Below are 12,814 nucleotides of genomic sequence, written 5' to 3' on the forward strand. Positions count from 1 at the left end.
ACCAATTCAAAGAGAAAGTAGTCCCTCTTACGAGGAGAAGGTGCTTTGGAACCATAAAATAGAAATCATCTCCCCTGTCTAGAGTGTCCTCGTCGCTAATCCAAAAGCCATTGGATCTATTCCAATTAATATGTGCATCTGTTGCGGAACAAAATAGATGCAAGCCTATCTTGAAAGAAGTAAAGTTATGTGGAGTAGCATCCAAAAAAATAGCAGTGTCAACAACCAGTGAGCTACTGCTCCTTCCCGTCACCTCCCTCCCCCCTACTGCCATCTCCCCCCCCTCCTTGCTTCCCTCTCCCTCTCCTCCTTGCCCCACCTCCCTATCTTGCTCCCCGCTGCCCCCTCTCGGCTCCTTGCCCCCTCCCCTCTTCCCCCCGCCTCTGAGTTTTTCCTACCCGCCTCACCTTTCTATCCCGTGTCTACCTTTCCTACTCACTCACCTCACTCCCTACTCTCCCACCTCACCTCTCTAGCCCCTGTTTTATTTCCATCTTCTATCCCCCTCGATCCCCCCTCGACTACCTCTCTAGCCCTCCCACCTCTTAGTTCTGGCCCCTGAATCTCATCTGTGCTCCTAGCCCTCTTACCCCCTCTTAACCCTCTCCTTCAGCCTCTTCACTCTCAACCTATCTCCTCTGGCCCCTCCCCTCTTAGCCATTTCCTCTTAGCCAATATTTTGGCCCCTCTCCCCTTATCCCCTCCTCCTTCAGCCTTCTAAATAGTGATGGGGAGATTTACTTGTTTTTGATTCAGCCTCTCACCTTTGATTGGATGAATGGATACCCATTCGTCCAATCCTTGATTGCTTCCACCAGACTGAGAACCTGCATATTCAAAAGACCAGTTGTTGCAGCTTCAAAAGGATGTGGATTTTGAAAGCTCCACAAACCTCTTTGCATGCATCCATGGTCCCACTCTTCCATACCACACGCCAGGGACTGGATGCTTGCCGCCTTACCTACCTCACTCCTCACCTTTTTGACGTTTGATTATGGGGACAAGGCTTCTTCTAGGTGGCTTTCAATTCTCGTATGCCATGAGCATAGTGCTCAAGGCTAACCCCTTAGCTCTTGGCTCCATGAAAATTTTCCTTTCACCCTTCACATTGTGTTTCGATCTTGTAGAGGAAGATAGGCCAGCCACTTCTCGAAACAATAAAAATACTAACAATTGGACAAGTGTTAATGTCAACGCATTGAACTCACAAAAGAAGATAACAAAGCTATCATAGTATAAGTAATTAACACTTAAGACTTGTTAAACATCCATTCCATCAAATATGAAACGTCTACACTCTAAAACAATAGACATATAATAGCAACACCAAACCAGGATGATCTAGATTGGCTTAGCCAATAACAATCCAGTTGGTTGAGAAGGTCATTATCGGGGTGATATATGTTTCCATATGATTATGAGAGCCACATAATTGAATATTACTTGGTTCTACTCGTCACCCAATATGCATAAATCTAAAGAGTAGAGAAAACATTTAACAGTATCACAAAAGTGGATCGTGGACTTGAAGCCAAAACAAGAAGGATCGAGACAATTGTGGAAGAAGACTAATCCTAAGGGAGTGACCAAGAGAGTCAAAGAATCCCACTTCCAAAAAAATTGGGCGAACTTTGGTGAGGACGAGGGCTAATCACCATCACAAGGAAGAAGTCCGAACCAAGTAGAGCCAGCATAATGTACAAAGGTAAAGACAGTCCACCACTAATCCCACACAAGGGAGAAAATGCCCAATCTCATCTGCAGAATTTCTCAAGAACAACCACAATCTTGCAAGTCAATTGTGAGGAAGACTACTTGATGTACTTACACATCACTTCTCTAAATGAAACCTTATAAAGGTAAGAACTTTCCAAAAATCTATTTCATGGGATCCTCCACAACCCAAAGCAAGGTTATGCAAATGCATTAAACTACTTTTTTGCAAATATCAATTCTTTACCAAACTACTTTATAGGGTTATACTAGGGGTTTCCTTTCGGTAATTAATTGCTTGTAGGTAGCATCGTAATGCTAGTATAGGATGGTTCAACAATATTCATAGCTCACAAGCTACCAGTTTTGACCTTTTATTACTGGATAGGTGGGGGTTTGAAATATAGAACTGAACTAACTATGCATTGCTGAAGGAAATAGATCAGCTCACTACTATGAAAACCATTCCATTACAGAGACAAAAAGATAACCTTTTCTGGATACTCCTCAATAAACATCTTGAGTTGCCTTGAACTTATCCTCAAGTCAGAATCATTAAACTCATAAGGAATGTTCCAGCCTAGAGGTCCAAATTTTCTTCGTTCCTAGAATAGACAACACATTTAAGGTTAACATTTTATACAAATAAGAGGATGTTGTAACAAATTTACTGAATTCTTGAATGTAATATTTTGTCAGTTCTCATAATATCAAACTAAAATATTGATAGTTTTAAATGAAACGTTAAAATTCAAAAATGAAGTATTGGCAAATACAATATTTTTTTGATGTCAAACATGAGATGTAAGAAGATGAATATTATGACGACTCAATTATTAATTTTGTATCCAAAATGGAATCTTCCAAATCCATCTTAACCAATTTAGAATATGAAATGGCAGGCTCAAATGACTCTGCTATGAATTTGACTTTAACTACAACTACCTTAAGCTAAAATAAAAAATTATGCTCATACACAATGTACAGCTTGAGAGATCATAAAAGAAATTAATAAATTCACTCATGGATCATCACCCAAACCTCCATATTTAGAGGGGGAGAATCAAAATGACTCCAATGGGCATTACCGTTGAATGACTGTCGGGACCAATAATCCACTGACATAAGCCCTTGAAGCTAAGGCTGCTCTATCCAAAGTGGAGACCCCTGGAGCAATGTAAATAGTACCGCCCCATTTTCAACATAAACTTTGTCAAGCCATGCATGGACGGACATCTAATATCTCCTATTTGACCAAGAAAATAGGAGTGAGAAAGTCAAAGCATGAAAAGCACCATTTGTCCAAGAGTTTTTGCCATTGAACTGAAAAGACCAAGAGCGTACAATGGGGGCCTAGGAAATAAATTCCTTCCAAAACAAGACACATTCCCCTCTATTGTTGGAGGTGTAAAGGTTGAGAAGACCAACCTTAGACCCAGCAATCAAAAGTAAATCCAATGTGCCGTGATGAGATTGTTTCCAACCACTAGGGAGAGAAAAGAATCTGAAACTAAACTACAAGTTTCTCCCCTAGTGCCAAAAGCAGGAGACAAGAAAGCGTGACCTAAAACAATTTATCTCACGTTCCAACTTATGTTCTTGGATAAAAATAATGTCCATAGGTCCCCCCAATAACACTTGGATGAAGTTGGTTATGAATCAGCTGCATTTGGCGGCAATGAGGAATACTGCCAAGGCCATGAATGTTCCATCTAATAAACCTCACCAATGGGAGTGATTTGCCTTGAACAGCCTCCCTGATCTATGGCAGAAGCAGCTTCCCCTTGCAGAGATGATCTCCTGGAATAGTGGAGGTAAGTGAGGGGAGGAAAAGCCACTAGGTCAAGATGAAGCGGAAGAGCAACACAGGTAGAAGAAAAAACTTCGCCAACTCTCCACAATCAGCCAAAGTCAAGAACGTATGACTCTAACTCATCTGAAATGGAACCAAAATTCCTAAAATCCCTACCTGCTCTGCAGAGGGTGGCAATGAATGCCACCCTAGGCCCTTGATCAAGAAGAGTGACCTGCTAAGTAAAGGATAAGGGGGATGCTCAAGGTAAGTTGAGGGCTAGGATCTAGAGAAGGGACCTCTTGATCTTCCGGAGCTGAACTTGTAAGTCTACCATCTCTAACTATGACCTGCTCTAAGTCTACCATCTCTAACTATGACCTGCTCAAGGTGAGGAGGGGGACCAAGATCCGAAGAAGGGGCCTCTAGATTTGTTGAAAGTGAATCTAAATGTCCAAAAATTCCAAACGCAACCCATCTTGGTCGAGATGTAGTAGAGAACGGTAGTGCCACTGCCACTAAAGCACTCTATCGAGGGGAGACACCACTTGAAGTCTTCTTGGGCCTTTTCGTATTCTTTGAGCAATCTCTAGCAAAGTACCTGAAAAGTTTGCAAACTAGACACTTGTTCTATTGACCCCAATCTGAAGTCTTTGCCAAAATAGAGAGTTATCTAGTTACTGAACCTACAGGTATATTTTCTTCTATGTGAATTGGCATCAGAGTGGTCGAGTAAGTGTCTTGATTTGCCTTCTATGTCACAAACGATCTGAAAATTTTGTGTCCTTTTTGGGCACCTGGGCAAGGAACGTTCTTGGTTTCCTCTGAGCACTTCGACTCTCCCTGCTTTTCCCTCATACCACCTCCCTCTCACCTCCCCTCTCCCTTAAGTTGTCCCTACCTCTTGCTCAACCCCCACCCTTAGACCTCCTTGTCACTCCTCAAGTTGCCCCTACCCTATCTCGCAATTGATTTGTATAGGTAGTATGGACGATGTACTATTGCATAACCGCCATATAGTCCCCCTGTACAGCCCCCTACATGCACATACCATTCAACCTTATTGTGATATCCTGTTATTCTGCCTTTCGTCTTTCGCATGTTGGAAATCAAAGGAGATAAGACCGAAAAAACTTCGACAAAATTCCATTATCCAATTGAGTACATTTATAGCTCTTCAATGGGAATCCCAATGACCTCATCTATGATCCACACTTATGATCTAATCAATGAATTCCTAGACCTATCCACCCTTGCACCCACCGAGAGGCAACACACTCATTCACACAAGACATTAGCTACTAGGACAATCTCTTTTATTTTTTGGGTGAAATCCTTTTATCATTATATTACAAGAAAACGGTCCCTAAGAGTGGGACGACCAGTTACAAGCATCATAAAATATCATTATATGACAAGAAGGCAGGATAATCTAGATCTAGGGCTTATAGAAAATCATAGAGTGATTGCCGTAGAGATGCCCGAAAGAAAAGAACAACATGTTCACACACACAAAAGGCTCTGATAATCCATTCTTTGAAGAAAAGTGGATGTTGTCTAAGAAACCTTCAATAGCCATGGTGATCCAAGCTCTAAACCACAACCATGTGATACAAAGGCACACAATGATGCAAACAATTAGTCTCTCATGTCAAGCCTTATATAAGAGAGATTGACCACTCATTTCTCACTTCACTCTCAAACCACAAACCTATCTCCCTGCTCTGTGACTTTGGACTTGGGAGACAAGCCACCTCCTGGTTCAAAGTAGACCCCAAGTTGCTATTATTGAAGAGTGTGTAGACACCGATTACTACTACATGAAGGTCTATTTTTTATGAGCCCTCGTGAGTCACCCATCGACAATGTGCTGCTTCTTGATTTTGGTAGTAATGACTAGGACTTCCTCATCCACCACCAAGTATCAATGATTGGAATGGTAACAAGAAAATCCACTATTAGTGGAGGCTTTTGCTTGGCCTTGAGCTTCTCAAGGAGGTATTCTCAGCAATAAGGAGCTAGTTGTTGCAAAGGTCATGTCATTGTAAGGCTCACCTTCATATTATGGAATGTTTCCCATGCTTGGGTCATTTTAGAGCTCGGGCTTTGATTGGTTTAGCATGGCTAGAATTACTTGTTAAGCTTTGCTCGGCTTGGGCAGTTGTGGAATTAGGTTGTGCTTGGATGCCAAATCAACAATAGGGACTTTTCCCTTCAATTTCTTTCCCACCTTGGATGCCATGGTTAGGGTGGTCTTTGAGGCTGAGTGACTGTATTGGCATCAACTGAGTCTATCACCTCAGCAAGGATTGCTCAGCAATTGGGGTCAAAACCTCCCGTCTTTTTGCATTGCTTTTAACATCTTGATGTGCTCCAACCATAACTTACATTGTGCCTTTGTATCACCATGTTCCCAACATAAATAGCATTTGATTTATGGTGCTCCTTGACATTGTCCTTTGTCATTTTTGCCTTTGCCCTTTCCTCATCCTTGCTTTGGCCTTGGAGGACGCTCGTCCTCGGGCTTCATTTCTTGTGTTATCTATTTGACATCTGCAGTGTGTTTCTTGTAGACACATACAATGATATGGTGGTGTAGGATAGACTAGGACTTAGTCTATTTGGTGTGTAGTACTTGGGTTCCATATACACCAAGTACTTATACTTCATTTGGATTGAGCATTCTATTGGAGTTTCTGTGTGACCACTTCTTGTTCACGTGTATTCACAACCTTTCTCTACTTGTGACATTTCTCTGAGTGGTTTCGCAAACTCGGATTGGTCAGGGGACATTGATGATAGAAGATCCACTTCCGGCTATTGCTTCTCATTGGGTTTAGCTTGTATCTGTTGGCTCAGTAAAAAGCAAGACCGAGTCTCTCTTTCCTCTAGTGAAGCATAGTATAAAGTAGCAAATGCAACCACTATGGAATGTATGTGGTTGGGATGCTTTTTCATGACTTAAATCATGCATAGGGTGGTGAAGCAACCTATATCCTTTGTGACAGCCAGAATTGCATTGCCATTGGCAACAATCCTATCTTTCATGCTTGCATGAAACATTCATCACTACATATGGGATTGTATTTCAAATGGCTTCATCGACCTTGTTTATTATTCCATCGAGGACAATGTGGCAGATATCTTCACCAAAAGACTGTTAGCACTTCTTTTCACACATCGTCGACATGGCTTGGGGACTAGAGACATTAAAACAATGTCAAGGGGGGAAAATGACATTGTTTCTTTTTACTCCCATAGGTTGCTATATCCACACATGGATTGTGCAACCATGGTACTTTAGGTACAGCAGGTACTTCAGAGATCATTCTATAGTACTTCAGCCATATCATTGAGGGGGGATCTGTAGAAACATACAATAATATGGTGGTGTAGGATAGACTAGGACTTAGTCTATTTGGTGTGAAGTACTTGGGTACTATGTATACTAAGTACTTGCATTTCATTTGGATTGAGCATTCTATTGGAGTTTCGGTGTGACCACTTTTTGTTCACTTGTGTTCACAACCTTTCTCTACTTGTTCCTTCATTTCTTAGCATACTTGCACTTGGATTATTTGTGTCCAAACTTCGAACATGTATCACAATATTTGGTTCTGCAGTCATCCATCTCAGGAACACTTATTGCGCTACTTCTCATTGGGATAGTGCTTTCCTCTCGGATGCCCAATTCCTGAAAAGCTTTTTAAAGCTTGGACTTAAGTTTATATTTTCTCACTTTCCTCATCATTTTTCTTTTGCTTGGGTTTGGTTGCACCACTTTTCTCCAAAACAATAGCTTGGTTCAGTAGCTCTTCATATGTCTTGATTAGATTGACAATTCTCGGGGGGTGTAATCCATCTGCATGCAACATGTAATCAACCAAGCACACATGGATTTATCATGAGATGATCTGGTTGATGAGAGATCACATCCGTAAGGAGTCCTGGACGGACACATTCTTCATCTACTTCAAGTCCGCTAGCTTGGTGCAAACATCTCCCTCATTGATCTCCTTTCTAAACCTTATGAGGAATGCATCAGACATGTACTACCAATCTCTAAAATGACCAAACAAAATTGGTCAAACCACCTTCGAGCTATCAAGCTGAAAATTTTCATCTTAAATCATCATTTGCTCTGCTGATTTGTCGGGCCAGAATTCACACCTTTTGCTACTGTCTTCCAAGGCAGAAAGTCGCACCATTTTGCCCATACATTGGCTGTACAGTGGACTGTACATTCCGTAAAATCCCACCTGCCATCTTGTTCGCTTTGAGATAGAACCGATTCGACTGACCAGTCTATTCACTTTGGCAGCTTGTTAGAACATGAAGTCAAGTTGAGTGTGTTCTACTAGGAGTGTAGAGTCTTATATGCGAGTGTCACATGTCATATTGGGAAATATCCCATATACTCTTTGGTATTATAGTACTTGTGTGTCACATCAACACACATCAAGGAGTCTACATCAAGCTTATCAATGTGACTTTCATTATGTTTCCATTTGAATATTATCTTCTCTCTCCCTAGCCTACCCTTTCTCTCTCCGTCTCCCTCTCCCTCTCCACCATGTTCCTTCATGTGGTATCAGAGCTATCCTTCCTCCTCCTTTACTTTCTTCCACCATTCTTTCTTCTCCTAGTCATTTCCCTTTTACTCCTTGCTCTTCCAAGGGATTGACGTGAGGGAGGCCAAGAAAGAGGAGCTACTCTCCCTCTTTTCCTCTTGGAAGGCATCCCCTTTTTCCTTCCACCCTTAGCCTCTCCATGAGCTGCTGATCTACATTGACATTGGAGGTGATTCACGGAGCTCCTGTGTGTCTAGCTGGGGATTTCTGCTGTGACCATCAGCCTCAAGTTTGCTGCGGACTTGCTGCACCATTAGCCTCTGGTTTGCTATGGATTTGCTGCACCATTAGCCTCATAAATGCCGCCACCTACTGCTACTCTTTCCGCTCCAACTCCAGCTGCTAATGCTACCACCTATTGCTGCTCTTTCCATCCCACAACTCCAGCCTGCTATTTCCCCCTCTGTCTATGGGGAAGGTCCGCTCACTTCCGGAGGTGTTACCGAAGGCCTAAGGCCACTGATGTGAAGAGCGTGAAGTGGGTGATGTGTAGACCTATGACACAACTCTACCTCAGTTGCGCTACACTACGTGATGCATGAACCTATGACACAACACTAGTCGAAGGTGCTACGGAGTGTTGTGTGCTAGAATAGGAAGAACAAACCCCGAAAGGAGATAAGAAGGAACAATGCTAATAATAGATAATGGAGAAACCGGTAGACAAGAGCATAATGTGAGCAAGTGTGTATCATAGAATGAAGGGATCCTCATACACTAGTCTCTCCGAACCACAGATCAGAGATCACTTATCCACAATAGCAATACACCATAACAATGCAACAGGCGAGCTCGTAGCTCTAGCCTCTCTCCTTCTCACTCTCAATCCCCGTACAATGTTGAATGAATCCCCATCCTCCTCATCTTCCCTCTTCACCCTCGCCTTTAGGATGGGAAATCCCCTCCCTCTCTCCTATTGGCTGTCCCCTCATCCTTAGCCATCCCGCCGCTGAGTCTCTTCATGTCTCCTGCAACGGCCAGCTTGCGCCGAGTCGTTGCATTGTAACTACTCCATGTGCACCACCTGTAGCCATCCTATATTTGACAAGGCACCGCCAGATAAAACATCTATGCCACCAATGAGTCGGGTTCTTAGAGGTTGGCAAAGCGTGAGTACGCGACATGAACACCCTTGACGCATGACCATGTACTTGGGTGATATGTCTTTGCATTGACTTTGGCATGTGTATCTTGTAATGCAGAGTATTGCTCCTGGATCTCCTCGAGGTCCTGCTCTTGAGTCTCAAGCTGAGACTCCAACTCAGCTATCCTCCGCTCTGCTGCAGAATGTGAAGTGGCTAGGCAGTCATGGTTGGCTTGAACTACACTTAGGTCTTGTGCCAGCCTATCTCTTTCTGTGGTATGTGTGCATAAAACCTTCTGAAGTTGAGAGTCCCTCTGATGCAGTTCCAGTTCATGTTGTGCGTTCAGCCTGTCCATCTTTGTGTTAGAGGCTCTCTCCTTGCCCTGGAGCTGTTCGTTGTATTGTTTAACATGTGCTTCTTTTTCCATTTCGAGTTTCAGATGTTGCTTCTAGCACAGGAGCATTTGTGTATGGCCTGTTGCATTAAAAACAGCAGCCCCTAACTGGGCAAAGGTGTCATTTACGATTCGCTGATGTAAATGCAACGACCTTTGAGTCCAAGCATACCTGTCATTGAAGAACATGCGATCAGCCATATTGATAATATTGCCTAGCTCTTCAAAGCTGGCCTGCATACCTTTCTGCTCCACTGGCTCAAAGGCTGCAACACGCGATAGATGATCGAGCCCGATGTAGTCAGCAAGTGCTCTCGTAGCGCGGTTGTTTCGTGCCAAGGTTTCATGCAGAGGAATAGTGAATATCTTATGGACGTCCTCTTCTTCCAGGTTGACAGGAGACCTTTTCCTTTTCATTCTAGTGAGCAAACGCCTATAATCTTTCTCATGTCTACGTGTTTGTGCCACAGTGGAGAATGATTGTATAGATGATGAAGCAAGATAAATGGACATCATATCATTCTCATGCACATAAGGACACTCCATAGACTCCGGCAAGACACCACCCTCAAAGAGATACCCTAGAATCGAGTCGACCTGCGTAGCAGCACTGGTACATATGATGACCTGAGTAGCAGCACTAGTACATGTGACGTCGGTAGTGCTGGGTGCGGCGTAGCTAGTACGTGGTCGACGAGGAGGCGCGAGAATGGAGGGTGGTCAGAGGGATAAGTGGGGGGCCTGTAGCTGTGAGGAGGAGTAAACTAAGAGTGCCTACAGTCCATGTATAGTCCTGTCACCGCTCATGCCCAATGTAAGATTGAGATCGAATGGCTCCTGAGATGTAGCACAAACCTGCGGTGTGCCTGATGTAAGGACTTGGGAAACACAGAGTGAAGCTGTTGTACCATCTGGGTGGTCATGGAGTGGCAGATCAAGTGGCAATAATGGAATCTGTGACAGTGCTGACCAATGAGGATACCCCTCTGAGATGAAGAGATGGTACACCGAAAGAAGATGCCAAAGCATCGGTGGAGGAAGCATCTGGGACTTGTGCAAAACTGACCGCCAATTGGGCTCCTAAAGTACATGAAGTAGTGGATCCTCTTGAGATGAGACATGCTGGAGAGGTAGTGGAGTGGCGGATGTAGCATTGAGAGAGAGAGACTAAGACGTTGGAGGGGAGATTATGGCACTGGGTAGGGGAGGCGGTAAAGGGTGAGGAAGAAGATGTCACCCGCGAAACAGAAGGGGTCGGGTGGGCAGATGGAAGCCATGCAGCTACAATAGGAGGAGGGGTAGCCTGCCACTGCTGGAGAAGGCGGGTAAGATGTGGTCCACATGTGCATGTATGTGTCTTTCCGCGATGTTTTTGCACAGTGGCACGGAAGGTGGAATGAAACACAGAGGCGAAGTCAAAAGGAGTCGCGGTGAAGAGGGTGTTCAATGCAGGGCGAATACTCCTTAAGATAAAGAAATGGCCAAGCGCTGAATTTAAACGTGCAAAGAAATACCTGGCCAATCCCTCCTCTCTTCTTTGTCCTTCCACTGCTTGTTGGCAATCTTCTCCCCATTTGTGCCACTTACAGCCCACGAGAAAGGATGTCAGGATTGGAGATTGCTGAATAGCAAGTGTGGGAAGACACAAATAAGTAGACACCAGAGTTCAGGTGAGAATGTGGCGGGAACCCATAAACTCGTAGGTGTCAGAGGACATGTCATAACTCCGAATGAAAGCTGTGCACAAGGAAATGTCCACCGGCGGAAAATTAATACCATCAAACTCCGTGAGGGCGAGTGCCTCAATCTCCCCTGTATAGATAGGACCGATGAAATATGGAGAGATGGATCAAGAATGGTCTTGAATACCACCTGGAGTCTGGAGGGATGCTCATCATTGGTGGGTGCATCCCGAGGTGCCACTCGTTGTGGGGCAAGTGAGGGTGAATAATCTGAGCCCTCATGGTCCGAATTGGAGTCGCTCGAGGAAGTGGGAGAATGAGCTGCAAGATGATCCCGGTCCTCATCAGAGCTCATTGTGATGCTAGGGCCCGCTGATGGAGCAGATGGAGCATGTACAGCACAAGTACCCAATGGAGCAGATACTAAAGTAGAAGTACCTCTACGAGAATTCGGGGCAGCAGTTGCACCTGGTGCTGTTGGACCTATAGGAGAATCTGGGGCAACAGATGCACCTGGTGCTATGGGAGGAGAAGTCGTGGTCTTCTTGGGGAGCGGTCGAGATGTAGGGGGGCTCATGGAGCTGCTTGCCTGAGTACTCTGTGGCACTAGAGAGGGATGTGACGGGGACCCCTGAGGAGTCATCTTTGCATAAAAGGGAGTGAGGAGTTTGTCTTTTGGCAATCGAGGTTTGTACTTGGTGTGCCTCTTTGGCATAGAGGAGGAGAGGATAAAGGAGATGTCAGGGAGGAGTGAAGTCAGCACGAGCGTGAAGGCAGGAGAGAACCAAGAAGAGGTTGGGGAAAGCGAATGATGGAGATGTTAGGGCGATTATCACCAGACGAGGTACCCAAGAGAAGGAAAGGGAGCAGTGATGGCGTAGGCGGAGATGGCGTAGGAGGTGGAGGCGTTAGGAGCAGAGGGGAGAGGAGTGACGGCGCAGAGGGGGGAAGCTATCTGGAGTGATTGCGGAGGGAGGGGCTGTAGGGAGTGATTGCGCAAGAGGGGGGGGGGCCAGTGATTGCGCAGGAGGAGGGGGCTGCAGAGAATGATTGCGGAGGGAGGGGCTGTAGGGAGTGATTGCGAGGGGGGGGGGGCTGCAGAGAATGATTGCTGTAGGGAGTGATTGTGAGGAGGGGGGGCAGTGATGACACAGAAGGGGGGGCAGTGATTGTGCAAGAGTGGGGGGCAGTGATTGCACAGCAGGTGGGGGTAGTGAGACGGGAGCAACGAGGAGGAGTGGGCAACGAGGAGGAGGGGGTGGCCAAGGAGGAGGAAGAAGAGGGGGAAGCAGCGAGGAGGAGGGGGTAGGAGGAGGGAGCAGCGAGGAGGAGGGGGCGCTCAAGGAGGAGGAAGAAGAGGGGGAAGCAGTGAGGAGGAGGAGGGGCGCCCAAGGAGGAGGAGGAAGAAGAGGGGGAGGCAGCAGTGAGGAGGAGGAGGGGCAGCGCCCAAGGAGGTTGAGGAACAAGGGGCTATGGATGGATGGAGGCGTTGAGATTTCAAGAGAGGAGGCAGGTAG

At 45.2% G+C, this 12,814-nt stretch overlaps 1 protein-coding gene across 2 annotated transcripts in view; it reads right to left on the bottom strand.

Annotated features, from left to right (window-relative positions):
* Window positions 1–12,814, bottom strand: part of LOC147902238 (uncharacterized) — a 46,635-nt gene that overhangs the window by 18,366 nt on the left and 15,455 nt on the right. The window contains exon 1 of one of the 2 annotated variants that reach the window (XM_087374810.1): window positions 2,205–2,318. The exons of the other annotated variant lie outside the window; for it this stretch is intronic. Coding sequence (XP_087230936.1) covers window positions 2,205–2,231 — 27 coding nt within the window. The 5' untranslated portion in view covers window positions 2,232–2,318. Of the gene's footprint in view, window positions 1–2,204; window positions 2,319–12,814 lie in introns of those variants that run through there. 2 annotated transcript variants of the gene reach the window in all.

This window comes from Dipteris shenzhenensis, chromosome 5 (assembly GCF_047967505.1).
Source record: "Dipteris shenzhenensis isolate YYH24624 ecotype China chromosome 5, Dip_SZ_1.0, whole genome shotgun sequence".
In the NCBI taxonomy this organism is placed as follows: Eukaryota; Viridiplantae; Streptophyta; class Polypodiopsida; order Gleicheniales; family Dipteridaceae; genus Dipteris; species Dipteris shenzhenensis.